Source organism: Leptopilina heterotoma, unplaced genomic scaffold, assembly GCF_015476425.1.
Source record: "Leptopilina heterotoma isolate Lh14 unplaced genomic scaffold, ASM1547642v1 Lhet_114, whole genome shotgun sequence".
Taxonomy (NCBI): Eukaryota; Metazoa; Arthropoda; class Insecta; order Hymenoptera; family Figitidae; genus Leptopilina; species Leptopilina heterotoma.
The window spans coordinates 2,864,984-2,879,612 of NW_025110833.1; the positions used below are offsets into that span (position 1 = coordinate 2,864,984).

At 30.6% G+C, this 14,629-nt stretch overlaps 1 protein-coding gene across 4 annotated transcripts in view; it reads right to left on the reverse strand.

Annotated features, from left to right (window-relative positions):
• LOC122507430 (homeobox protein araucan-like) overlaps positions 1-14,629 on the reverse strand; it is a 118,761-nt gene that overhangs the window by 18,396 nt on the left and 85,736 nt on the right. For all 4 annotated transcript variants that reach the window (XM_043620144.1, XM_043620135.1, XM_043620161.1 and 1 more), the window contains exon 4: positions 3,481-3,839. In XM_043620144.1, coding sequence (XP_043476079.1) covers positions 3,481-3,839 — 359 coding nt within the window. The remainder of the gene's footprint in view (positions 1-3,480; positions 3,840-14,629) is intronic.

Consider the following 14,629-nt stretch of genomic DNA (forward strand, 5'->3'; position numbering starts at 1 on the left):
TGATGGTCGGACTAGCCTGTCATTTTGAAATAAGAACACTGTCGTGTGTTGTAAAAAAAGTTTAACTGTTCATTATGATTAATTCTTCAAGAAGGTAATTTCCACTCCCTCTGGGATATTGACGTTAATGGGCTACATTTTCTGGTGTGAAAGTGAGACCCAGGATGCGTGTCATTATGGGGTTATATAGACATTGAGAAGGAAAGTTTTATATAGCGAGTGTCTCCTTTCACACCCTTATATAGTTAAGCTACAAGGGATGCTGTGAAAAAAGGGGCGAAGTCTGCAACCACTTTGGGGCGCGAGAGATTTCAGCAACCCTCGAGTGGCTCTCTCTCCCACTCTCTCTCTCTCTCACTTTGTGGATCCTTCTTTATTTCGATCCCTCTCGGGGCACTCTAGGACTGCTCGGGCCGTCTGCCTGCCAGCCAGTCAGTCAGGGGTGAGAATTTCATTAAGAGGTTCGAATGAGTCGGCAGAGGGTTTACTTGATGGGTCGTCAAGCGATAATTCCCAAGCTAGAAAGGGCGACCAACAGACTGCGAGATATATACCGAGAGTTGAGAGGAGAAACAAGAACAGAAGTGGTAAAAGTTTAGGTGAAGGGCGCGCGCAATACCCCTTATAAAGAGAGCCTTATGGACCAACTAAACTGATACTACTGCCAAGTCCACAAGTGGCTCTTTAACTTTTGACCCTCTTTTATCAGACGCTAATCGCATGATCTACTTCTAGTCAATACCTTCTCTACTCCTCCGCTTACAATCAGTTTACAAACCTAATTCGTCAAGTCTTAATGTACAAAGTGGAGTCGAAAACGTATGACGTAACGTCTACTATTACAAACCTTTTGTTCTATCCCTTCCCTTTTTTTTATCTCTTAATCTTTCTCTTTTCCTGGTCCTGCTTTTAACTCCATCCTTTATCTTCTATTTCTTTTATTTGCACTAAAATTTTGCCCCATTTCTTCATGTCGAAAATTACAAAAGTTAAAAAAAGCTACTCTATAATGAAGACATCCTTGTGGGTCTAGAAAATAGTTGATTTGTATGAAAACCAGGTGCCAGGAACGAACCGATATTGGCCAATGTGTGGTGGGGTATAATGCAGCTATAGAAGGGTCTATACCATTCGTCTCGCCGCGGGCGCCGATACATCACCCAGTGCCAGAGCACTGTATCTATACACATCTACCACGACATTCTCCCACATATATACATATATGTATATATATAGTAAATCTGGCAGTATATAGAGCCATGGACAGAGTGTATATTGGTCCTACGGATGGCTACTCAAACTCGACCGCACCCTCAACACCACCACTCTGGAACGATGCTATATTCCAACCAATACCATCAACTACATCGTCGACGTCGTCGTCCAAGTCCACCAGGGGACCAAACCGAAGGCCATTAATCTCCTCGCGCGGCAACCCGCAACCCGTCACTGTGTTTACCCACATGTGAACCATTATGTCCGCCCCCGCGATATAGACTCCACGGATGAATATCCGTATAGAGAGAGAGAGAGAGAGAGAGAGAAAGAGATTCGATTCCAAATCTTGCATATTCGCAATTTCCGGACTATCGACCCCCAAGTGTCTTTCCTCCGATTTATCAAATAACCGCAGGTATATATTCGAATTAAAATAAATTCAATCTATGAAACATCTTTTTTATATTAAGTATGTCAGATATATATTGTGGACTTAGGGAAAAATTCGGTTGAAGCAACCAAATAAATACGTTCATATTAGGCTAACCAGAATTCTGGTTAAATTAACTGGACTTCTAATTAAATTTACTAGACTTCTGGATAATTTCGGACCTCTGGTTAAATTTCCTAGACTTTTAATTTATTTCTGACGTTTTGTTATGTTAACTAGAGTTCAGGTTAAAATAATTAAAATTTTGGTTAAATTTACTAGATTTTGAGTTAATTTCTGACTTTTTGCTAAATTAAATAAAAATCAAGTTAAATTAACTTAGAATTCTGGTTAAATTATTTAAAACTGTGGTTAAATTGAAACTCTAGTTTCTAGACTTCTAGTTAATTTCTGTCTGTTGGTTAAATTAACTAGATTTCTCGTTAAATTTACTAGACCCTCTGGATAATTTGTCACTAATGATTAAATTAACTAGACATCTGGTTAAATTTACTAGACCTCTGTATAATATACCACTATGGTTAAATGAATCAGACTTCTGCTAAAAATAACTAAAATTCAGTTTGAATTAACTCAAATTCTTATTAAATTAATTCCCTTAACCAAAAGATCATCTGATTCAACTACAAATTTGCATTCAGGTGCGATTAAAATTTCCATTTGAATCTTAATTTACAAACTTAAACTTAAAACTTATCAGTAATTTTCCCCTTGTGAATACGGTACAAGAAAAGTATATTTAACATGTTTGTAACTTTTATTAAAATCAATGTCATACAGTGATCGACTGGAGAATTGGACTTGTTCAATTGATCAGTCAGCAATGCAATTCACAAGCAAACGTGACTAGTTTAATGTGCAGTCTATTTCGTAAGCAAATTAGCGAGCAAGAGCAGTGACGGTTTTCCGATTGAGTTATCGCTTTGGTGAAATCTAATTATGCTTTGATTTGAATTTGACTGGCTATTAAACGAATGACAAACGACTTTCTACTGTTATACTCATCCGTCAGTCTATTTGTCTTAAATTTTACAATAATAATAATTTTACCAAAGAAAGAAAATTAAAAATTTTCATTTGATTGTTACATGGATAATCAGATTGTTAATGGAGAACTAACAATTTATCATTTGTTAAATAATTATTTTTTTGTCTGGGTTTTTTCAGATTAGAATCAAAATTTGGTACTTTTCTGTCCGCTTTATTACTTTACTGCATACTATACAGAAAAGTCTACTTTTCGGAACACTACAAGTCTACTTTTCGGAACTTTTATTGCAAACTATTTAGAAAAGTTTATTTTTCTGAACTATTGTCACCACTTTTTTGAATGCTATGCTGAAAATTTCTTTCACTTTCCTGACCGCTTTTTAACACTTTGCTGCATAGAATGCAGAAAAGTGTAGTTTTCCGAACATTTTTGATTAAACAATATAATCAACATAACATTACATTTATTTATTAAAATAGTTTAAAAATGAAGTTTTTGCAAGTTTGCAAAAAGCACCATATGCTCCGTATCCCAAAAAGATATTTTCCAATGAGTTTGTAAGTGGCTGCTTGAGCGAAGCGAGAGTAGTAACTTACAAATTCTTCGGAAAACCCCTTTTTTCCATTCTAGTTGCAAAATGTACCATTTTTAAACCTATTTTTATTCAAGATCAAAATTTTACATCTGAATTAGAATAGAAAAGACGAGCACAAGAAACATTTTAAGTGTTTTGTTATTACCAAATGCCCCAACTGTGAAAATATTGAAAATAGTTTTAAAAAGAAAAATAGTATGAAAAGAAAGAAAAATTGTTGCCTACCGTTGTCATCGAGACCTCTTCTGACATCGTCTCCCACTCTGTCACTCCGACTATCTCCCATTTCTTCCTTCATTTCCTTAACATCCTCCGAATCTGATAAAACCGCATCGTCATCGTCGTCCGTTTTATTTTTTGGTTCCCAGGTCATTTTATTCTCCTTCTTTAAACGTCGCCTGGCATTTGCAAACCATGTCGACACCTGGGTCAGTGTCATTTTTGTAATTATAGCTAACATTATTTTTTCCCCCTTCGTTGGATAAGGATTTTTCTTGTGCTCATTTAGCCAAGCTTTTAAAGTTGCTGTTGATTCCCTCGTGGCATTTTTTCTCCTCGCTGCCATGTCATAACTAGCACCATAACTAAAACAAAAAGGGAAATAAAATTCCTAATTAGAAAGAGCATTCAAGTTTCTGCAAATATCATCTTGTACACTAAGTGCAAGATTTATTTTTGTTATTATTATATACAAGTACGAGTATGGTACAAGCTAATTATAATTTATTAAAATGAAAAATCGTAACGACTGATAATAATAAAATTGGGAGAATTTGACTCGTAGAAAGAAAACAAGCGGAAAAAAGTGAATAAATGCAAAATAAACAAAAGGCAGTGAGTAAGTGGCTGAATCTCTTTTTGAAAACGATACATTTCTCAAGACATCTAAATCTGGTTGAAGGATCCTTGAATCCCCCAGGGCTTTTGGAAAATCTGGATGGAACTCATCGATGCGTGAATTGCGTTAAAGGCAAGTTGCACGCCCCTATTGCCTAAACTTTGTTGCTTTCTCTCTTTTCTTGTTTTCTCTCAAATCTCACTCTCTCCCTTTTGTTTATCCCCACCCCCCAACAAGGACGACATTCTGCAAAGGGGCGAGGGTGATACGCCGGCAAATATATACGGAGAATAAAGCCCCAACGACGCGGCAGCGTGATTCCATCGAGTCCTCTGCACTACTCACTCACTCTCTCTATCTCTATCTCTATCTCTCTCTTGCTCTCTGTAATGGCGATTCGATCGATTCCCCCCCACCCCCACCTCATTCTCTGCACTCTTTCACCCATAGACTACTCTCTCTCTCTCTCTCTTTCACTGTGAGGTACCTACCATAATATATACTAGTCGACAATCCATCCTACATTTCCAACCCATTGCAATATTTCTCCCCAGTTGTGTGGTAGTCTATTTTCCAGATACTTTACTCCATTCAAAGTATACTCATGTCTGACAAAACAGATTTTGATATTATTCTATTTTTTTCCTATTAGAGGCAGTGGGAAATTAATGGGGTAAAAGTACTTCAAGGTTTTGATGGGAAATTTGGGAATTAAACCAACATTTATTGGAAAGAAATTATACCTAAGTACACTATAAAAAAATGGTTCTAAATTAGAGCTGATTTCGGTATTAAAATAGAACTAAATTACGATTTAGTACCAAAATTGGTACTAAATTAGTATCTTTCTTCTTACAGTGAATAAATTATACCCAATTCATATTAATCAAATTTTTTATTGACAGTATGTAAAATTTTACTGATTTGGTTCGGTGATTACGAATCCTAAGTTAGTTTTTCAAAATGGCGGATCCAATATGGCGGACATTAGAATTTGTCACATAAAAAGCCCCTTTTTTCTAAATAAAATATCAAGAAAATTGTCAATCCTCCAAGTCAAATATTACTTTTTTCCATTTTTGAGAATTTGCACTACTTTATAGTTGGAATAAAAAACAATTCTCAAAGATTTTAATAAAATTTTTACAACTATTTTCATAAAAGAATTTATATTTATTAAAAAAAATATTTACAAAATTCTTTGGAAACATTCAATTATTTTCCTAAATATAATAAAATTTTTACAGGAATTAAATTATTTAAAACACAGATTTTATCAAATTCTTCGAAAATAATAAATTATTTTTTAAAAAGATTTTTATAAACTTCTTCGAGAGAATACAATTATTTTTACAAATATAAAAATACTTCTCTCAGGAATTCAATTATTTTAAAAAATTTCGATATTATTTGTTTATTAAAATATTATAATTATTTTCAATTCATTTTTAATTAAATTTCTTGAAAAATTTTAATGAAATTCTTCGTAATAATTTAATTATTTTCAAAAATTTTTAATAAAATTCTTCGTATAAATTGAATTAATTTAAATTTTTTAAAAAGTTTTGAATAAAATTCGTCTTAAGAATTCAATTATTTTTATAAATTATAAAATTCTTCGGAAAAATTCAAACACTTTTATGAATAATAAATTTTTCGCAGAAATTCAATTATTTTCAGAAATTTGAATAAAATTTGTTGCAAAAATTAAATTCTATTTATAAATAATAAAACTTTTTGCAGGATTTCAAATATTTTTAATATAAATTAAAATTCTTCAAAGAATTCAATTATTTAAAAAAATTTTAATATTATTTGTTTATTAGAATATTATAATTATTTTCAATGCCTTTTTAATTAAATTTCTTGAAAGAATTTAATTATTTTCAAAAATTTGAATGAAATTCATCGTAAGAATTTAATTATTTTCAAAAAAATTTTAATAGAATTTTTCGCATTTTAATTAATTTCAAAAATTTGTCGAAATTTAATTAGTTGCAATATCTACTATTCAATTATTTAATCAATTTAGTTTAATTTAAATATAATTTTTAATGAATTGTTCGAAAAATGCAATTATTCTTCAAATGTTATTAAAATTCAATTATTCAATAAATTATTTATTTGTGCATATAAGTAATTGAATTCTTGACTAACTTTCTAATAAGTATTTATTTAAATTTTAACAGATTTTTTAATTGAAATTTTTGAAAATGTTGATTGTTGTAAAACTGTAATAATATTTAAATTTTAGTTTTGAAATAAAATTATTAAAGTTTCGAATAATTTTGTTATAAAATTTCAACAAAAAAATGGTTCAAATTGATGGACTATTATCAATTAAATATTTATTTGAATCAAATAATTATTATTGGAGTTAATTAAATGGTATTTGAACAATAATTTCAGTGTAATTTAATTTAGAAATTATGTAAAAATTAAGTCGTCAAATTTAAATTTAATTTTAGCTACTTTTTTGCTACTTCTTTAAAATTAATTATCGAGTTCGAAACCTGCAAAAGTGAGACTGTTGGATTTTAAAAAAAGCTGCCATATTGGATCCGTCATTTAAAATTTTAAAAACAAACACTGGATTCGATAATGTCACTGGAGGGTCAGTGTAAAAGTAGATTAAATAAATTTTTGACTTCTAAAAATAAAAGTAAACTTTTACTAATTCGAGTTAGTAAATTATAGGTATCGAATTCAGTAATTTACCCAGAATTACTTTATATCGATGGGTTCATCAAATTTGAAAGTAAAAATATTTAGTAATCACAAAAACATCTATCCCTTTCCGATTGTTTATGACCATACCAAAAGAGGGAAGAAAACTTGAATGAAAAGAACCAGTCGTTTATTTTTAAAGACAGAAAAAAGATATTCACAACAAGATAAACATCAGTTTGTATACATATAAGACCCTGACTCTAATCTCTAAAATAGAAAAGGTTGAAATTTTGTTTCCAGTGGTGCAAGGAGCCAAAGTCCAGTAGTCGAGATTTCCGATAACAGAGAAAAGAGAGAGTAAGAGAGAGAGAGAGAGAGAGAGAAGAGGGAAAAAATAGAAGAAGAAGAAAGAAAGAAAGAAGAAGGTTAGGTAGTGGGTTGCGGTAGAAGCTTTTCAAAAAGAAACGAACGATGAAGTAAGGTGGTGGTTATGGGAAGGGTAGTGGTGTTGCGGACGGGGTGGAGATGGTTTCACCCTCTATTAAACTCCCTTCAGACAAGGGAAAGGCGGCCTCCATGGATCTCGTCGCTCCTTTTCCAATAAAACCGCGTGGCTGTTGCACGAAAGTGCCCAGAGAAAGAGAGAGAGAGAGGGAGAGGGAAAAGAGGGTAAAAAGAAAAAAGCGAAAAACGCCTGAGGCCTCGGAACGTTGAATCGATTGCCGCCATTGTGTTGCACCACGAGGGATTATTTGCTCCTGAAAAAAACCATAATGAACCTACCGATTACTCCCCAGAAAGTCTCGTTTAGGGGAATACAAATACACAACTTCTTTCCTCATTGCCAGAGAATTTTTAGAGCTAATACCGTCAGGAAAATATTGGCTTTCAACTTTACTTTAATGAAGATTGTCTCTCGTATTTAAATATTGTTCTTTTTTTCAAATCAACACAAACCTTCACAGTTTTTCAAAGGATATCAAAATTGAGAGCAAAAGTGTTGCATCGCAATACTTTTGATTCATTTTTGCTCTCAATTTTGATATCCTTAGAAAAACTGTTTTATTTTTAGCATATTGAAAATGGACCCAAAAGATTTAAAATCATGGTCCATGAATTTAAATCAAACAATTTTCTAAATCCAGTAATGGGCAAGAAATATTATGGACACTGTTGGAACTATGCACTGCATTTAGTATATAATTTCCTCTAGGCTGTAATTAAAATTGCTATATTTAAATGCTAGCAGCAGGGTAACCGGTATAGAAGTAATATGGCGATATGGAGTAGCAGAATGGAGGGCTCTAGTAGAGCGAAGGTACTTGAGCTACTCATTAGGGGCTTTGCATATGGTGGCGTCAACCTCGAAAGGTTAACCAATATTGGCAGAACGCGCGTAATTACGTCGTCGTATATGTACAGTAGTACCTTCAACGGTTACCAGATCGTCCGGAAGTGCAAACGGAGGTATTCCAGATACCAATCCTCTCTATATATCGTATGAGCCAATCTAATACCTTCCATCCAACGAGGAGAGACGGCCATTTGCTCACACGCGCATCTGCATTGTACATGCAATTCTGAAACTTCATTTCGTCAGACAAGTCCCATTGACATGCGCATTAATCCACAAGGCACCACAAGGCACCACAAGCCAACTCCCAAGAGATGATTTCCCTCATTTCCCTAGGAGAGCGAAATTAGTTTCCGAAATTGATATCCGTCTCTAGATTAAATCCAAACGAAAATATTTTAGGTCTTTATATGAAAAATATTTTACACCATTTCCGTTTAGTATTTACTTTCTATCCCCTTTTTTCGTATTGGGAAAAATTTGTAGAAATAGTGGTAATTAACTCGGAAAGTGCCTAATAAGGAAACATTAAAAGAAAATGCTCAGGGAAACAAATATTTCAAACCAGAAGTATGGTTTTCAAATTAAGGCAGACACGAGCTTGATAGAAAGAAAAAATTGAAAGTAGAGTAGAGTCAATTACAACTCGTGCCTTCTAAAAACAGCAACTGGAAAATCAGCCTTCCAAATCGGGTGATTGATTAAAGAAACAGTCATCAATGAAAGAATGCGACCTTGGCTTTTAATTAATTTCTCGCACATTGCAATCAAAAAGAAAATTTGACCAAGAAGTAGATAGAATTTTAAGAAAAAGGATTCCAGTTTTTGACTATGCCTGTGGCTCTTTAAAAATTCAAACGTCGTAGTTGCTGCCCATATGAGGATAGGAAATCGTCGTCATTGAGAGAGAGAAAGAGAGAAAAGTGAAAAGGAAAGCAAGGGGTGCCGTCACGGCCGCATAGAAATGAGAGTGCAAAAGTAAGAGGGACTCGGATGCGCGTGTGCAAACGAAGGGGTTTTTCATGAGGGATGGCGTCTTTATTGAATAGCCCCGACTGTTGCAGAGAGAGGCGCCCTGGAAAATAGCACCAACCCTCAACGACATTTACGAGGACCCGAGAAGAAAAAATATCGACCAAAAAAAGGCACGTGAAAAAAAAACCTTGAATAACCCCAAGGAGAACCTTCCCTTTCTAAATCACTATAAAAACTTCAATTTGAGGCTAATACAGTGTGTATTCATAAGAGACCATATGACCCTTATAGTTGAGCTATCAAATATGTTGCCTTTCTGAATAATTTTACTTCCCTCAAACTTTTTCCCTTTTATATCAAGTACCAACAGTACTAAATACCAAACTGTATACCAACATTTCTAAATACCAAACTGATACCAACAGTTCTAAATACCAAACTGTATTGGTATCAACAGTTCTAAATACCAACCAGATTCCAAAACCATCTTTAACACTAAATTCCAATTTCCGCTATCATCAAAATAAGTTCCAGACTTGAACCACTTTTAGTCCACCTTATAGGTGGACTAAAAGTGGTCCAAGTCTGGAACTTATTTTGATAGGTTTGAATAAGAGAATTATTTAGAGTGTATATAGTGGCAGTAAAGATAAAAAGTAATGACTTTGAAAAAAAAAATGTTATAGGAAACTTTACTCTCCATATAAAACAATGGCGGATCAAGAGAGTTGATGTAGGGAATATATAGAGGTTTAAAAGAGGGGTTCGTCGGTGTACAAAGGAGGAAAGAGTGAGGGTAAAGGAGGTGGGAATATAGCGGCCTCGGAGTATTAAGCAAGTAAATTAATAGAGGCTCGTCGAGAGGCTTTGCCATTTTGCTAGACTACACAGGGCAATGGGGTTGATATAAACAATACTCATGCACAACCCTCTCAATTTTGTCCCGCCACAATAACTTATAACTCTCATACCCATCACATTAGAATAACACTTTCGCCAAAACCTTTATGTCAAAATTCCAACATTATCCGCATTCAACGTCAAATTCAAAAGCAACTTCAAAACTTTGTTCAAACTAAATTTCAAAAGAAAAAATTTTGTTCAAACTAAATTTCAAAAGAAAAAACTTTGTTCAAACTGAATTCAAAAGAAAAAACTAAATTTCAACTTAATTGAAACTAAATTCAAAACTAAGAAGTCGTGCATATACCACGTGGACAATTTATCACTTTTTGACCCCCGTCCCCCCATTGTGGATTTTTGACGACCACGAAGTTAAATATATATTCAAAATAAATCTAAAATAATTTTAAAATAAATTTGAATTAAATTTAATATAATCGTAAGTAGAACTAAATTCCAACTATCTTTAAAATAAATCTGAACTAAATTCAGAATAAACTGGCAGTTAAAAGGGGAATTTTTCTTCTCAAAAAGGGGACGAAAAATATGCCCATAAAATTTTCTCGAAGAACAAATATTAATTTTCAAGAAAAAATATTTAAAACCTACAAAACTACTCTAAAAATTATCAGATACTTAAACAAAGAAAATATTCTATGGCATTTATTTACGAATTTCTTTAATTGCAAAATTATTCGAAAACATCAATATCTTCATTTTTAAATAAATATTTCAACATTATTATTTTTCCACAAGAATTGCCCAAGTGATAAGATCATTATTTTTTACTATAAGAATATTTTTCCTGTAACTCCTTCAAAATAATTTTCATCATTTAAATTCAATTATTATTTTTTAGAATTTGTAACTACTGTCTAAATTTAAATTAGTGAAAATGCTCACTAATTTGAATTTGTAATTGACATTTTGCTTTTAAGTTAGTAAATTTTACTAAAATTCATTTTAAATCAATTTTTATTAAAAAATTCTACGACAAGAATTAAATTATTTGAATATAAAAATAAATAATTTATTGAATAATTAAATGTTACTTAAAATTGAATTCTCATAAAGAATTTTATCAACAAATTTTTAAATAATTGAATTCTTTTGACGAATTTTAATAAAATCTGTAAGAATAATGAAATTTTTGAGAAATTCGATTAATGAAAATAATTGAATTTATTTTTAAAAAGAATTTTATTATTTATGAAAATAATTGAATTATTGCGAAGAAATTTATAAAAAATTTGGAAATAATTGTATTCCTGTGAAATTTTTATTATTAATGAAAATAAGAATAAAAAATTTGCGTAGAATTTTATTGAAATGTTTTTAAATAATTGAATTCTTTTGGAAAATTTTATTAAAATTTTCTGAAAATAATTGAATTGTTACAAAGAATTTCATTAAAAATTTTGAAAATAATTAAATTCTTTCAAGAAATTTAAAATAAAATAAATTATTTATTATATTTATTATTATATTCAAAATAAAATAAAATACATTGAAAACAATTATAATAGTATTCTAATAAACAAATAATATTGAAATTTTTAAAAATAATTGCATTTTTCGAGAAATTTCTTTAAAATTGTATTCAAAATAATTGAAATCCTGCGATGAGTTTTATTATTTAAGAACAGAATTGAATTTTTGCAACGAATTTTATTATAATTTTTAAAAATAATTTAATTTCAGAGAAAAATTTATTATTTATATAAAATAATTGAAATTTTCCGAAGAATTTTATAACTTATGAAAATAGTTGAATTCTTAAGATGAATATTGTTCAAATTTTTTTTTTAATTTAAATTAGTTCAATTTATACGAAGAATTTTATTAGAAATTTCTGAAAATAATTAATTTGTTACAAAGAATTTCATTAAAAATTTTGAAAATAATTAAATTCTTTCAAGAATTTTAATTAAATATGCATTGAAAATAATTATAATATTCTAATAAACAAATAATATCAAATTTTTTTTAAATAATTGAATTCTTTGAAGAATTTTAATTTATATTAAAAATATTTGATATCCTGCAAAGAGTTTTATAATTTATGACTAGAATTGAATTTGTGCAACGAATTTGATTAAAATTTCTGAAAATAATTGAATTTTCGAGAAAAATGTATTATTTATAACAATAATTGAATTTTTCCGAAGAATTTTATAATTTATGAAAATAATTGAATTCTTGAGATGAATGTTATTCAAAGTTTTTTTAAAAGAAATTTAAATTAGTTCAATTTATACGAAGAATTTTATTAGAAATTTTTGAAAATAATTAAATTGTTACGACGAATTTCATTAAAAATTTTGAAAATAATTAAATTCTTTCAAGAAATTCAATTAGAAATGTATTTGAAAGTAATTATTAAATTCTAATAAACAAATTATATCAAATTTTTAAAAAACAATTGAATTCCTGAGAAGTATGTATTTTATTACAAATATTTAAAGAAATAATTGAATGTTTCCAAAGATTTTTATAAATTTTTTTTTCAAATGAAGTCTTTTGGTAAATTTTTATTAAAATAGTTCTAAGAATTTTATTTAAATTTTTAAGAATCATTTTTTATTCATAGATATAAAGTAGTGCAAATTGTCAAACATAGAAAAAAGTAGCTTTCAGTCTGGCAAAGCTGAAAAGAAGTATAAAAATAGAAAATTAAATTTCTTGTAGTGTTTTTATAATTAAAATTCTTCTATTACACTTTGAAAAAGATTTAAAAAAAAAAGAAAAACTTTCTTATTTTTGATTAGAAAAAGGGGACAAATTACCAAAAAAAAAAGGGGAAAAAAGGAGATAAATCATCAAAAAAAGGTGAAAAAATGACAAAATTCAAAAAAGGGACAAAAGGGACTATCTGTGATGCCTGCAATTAGAGAGCAGAGAACTTGAAGAAATATTAATTCAAAACTTGTTTCGAGAACTGTTTCCAACCTATCGATAAACATAATAACTAAAAGCAGTAATAACTAAAGCACCTGTGGGAGTTAACTTGATGACAAAAAGGGACAGCAAAAAAAGGAAAGAAATAAATAAAAGAAAGAATATGAAAAAACAGGAAAAGGGATGGAAGAAAGGAAATGAAGGGTGGGTGGGAGGGAAGCAAAGAGCACAAGTGTTGAGAGTAGAGGCATGGCAAACAAGAGAGTGCGACGACGAGAGAACCCCGGAGGAAGCAAGCCAATCAATAAACTCACTCACTAGCTCTCCTACGTTGCCACTATTACTTCCACCATCATACTCCTATATTCTCCTGCACTTGCAAGTGCCTACCCAAGCTAGAAGCCTCCATTATGTACGCCCACTCAGCTCACTATCTCTCTCACTCCCTACCTATTTCCTTCTTGTTCATTACATTTCTATCTCTCTCTCTCTTAACTGAATACAGCCATTTTGTAACCGTTCGTCTGTAACACGTTCGACATGTTCATCCCCGCGATCCAATAAAGGATTTCATCCTTTGATCTTCAGCTATCAGAAAATCAAGAATTTTATGTCGAACCAAGGTAAAAAGCACAACAGAAATCGAGTGAAATCTAAAAATCACTTTTTGAATCAGACCATCGAGGACGATATCTATTTTCTGTAGTGAGACTACTACTATACATTTATTTTCGTTTTCTTCCTGAAATCTTGATTTATAGAGAAATTTATTCCGTTCCCAAAAAGGTAGAATAAAATTTCCACTCGCGTTTGTAAATTGGAAAGTGCACTGCAATTTTTAGAATACTGATATGTAATTATAAGTTTATATAATTATACATTTATATAAGTACCTATAAAAATATCTCCAGATCTTAAAAGGGCACTTTTACCAATTAAAATCAATGCTAAAAGTGCCCTTTTAAGATCCGCAGCCTCCTTTCTATAAACAAAAATTAGTGTAATTATAAATTTAATTAACGAACATTAATTAGTATTTTAATTTTGTTGATATTCTTTTAATCGATTATCGCCAGATAATCGATTAAACGAATATCAACAAAATTAAACAACGGAAGAAAACAACAACTATACCAGTATTTTAATTAATATTACTTCAATAATTAAAATCTTACTCAAAATATTAATATCGTACTCCAATAATCTTGAAACGAATTATATTTTTTAATCACAAATAATTTTTGCGCCACAAAAAAAGACACCTAAAAAAGTGTAAAATAATTTACACCCCCGTGATATTTGAAATTGAAGAAAATAAAATAAACCTTTTCTAAATTACGAGGTGATAAATTTGTGTTTACTTAAATTGAAACCGAACGCGGCTAAGTTTTATTGTAAAAGCATGAAGCGCGCCCAACTTCTTCTTCTTCTTCTTTTTTTTCTTTTTTTTTCTTTAATCCCTTTTTCCGGAAGAAGAGAGTGGAAAAGAAGGGTCCTCGTGTTGACAGATCTCGCATATATATTTCTACTCAACGAAAGAGGGAATGATAAGCTTTCCCTCTCATCTTCACATTTTTTTTCTGACATAATACAAAGAGAAGAGAGAGAGAGAGAGAGAGAAAAAAAAAATAATAAAAAACAAGTATGACGAATAACGTCGAGAGCACTTTGTCAAATCACATTAAAATTTTCGAATACACTCTCTCTAAATCTGAATTATTTAGAAGTAACTAATT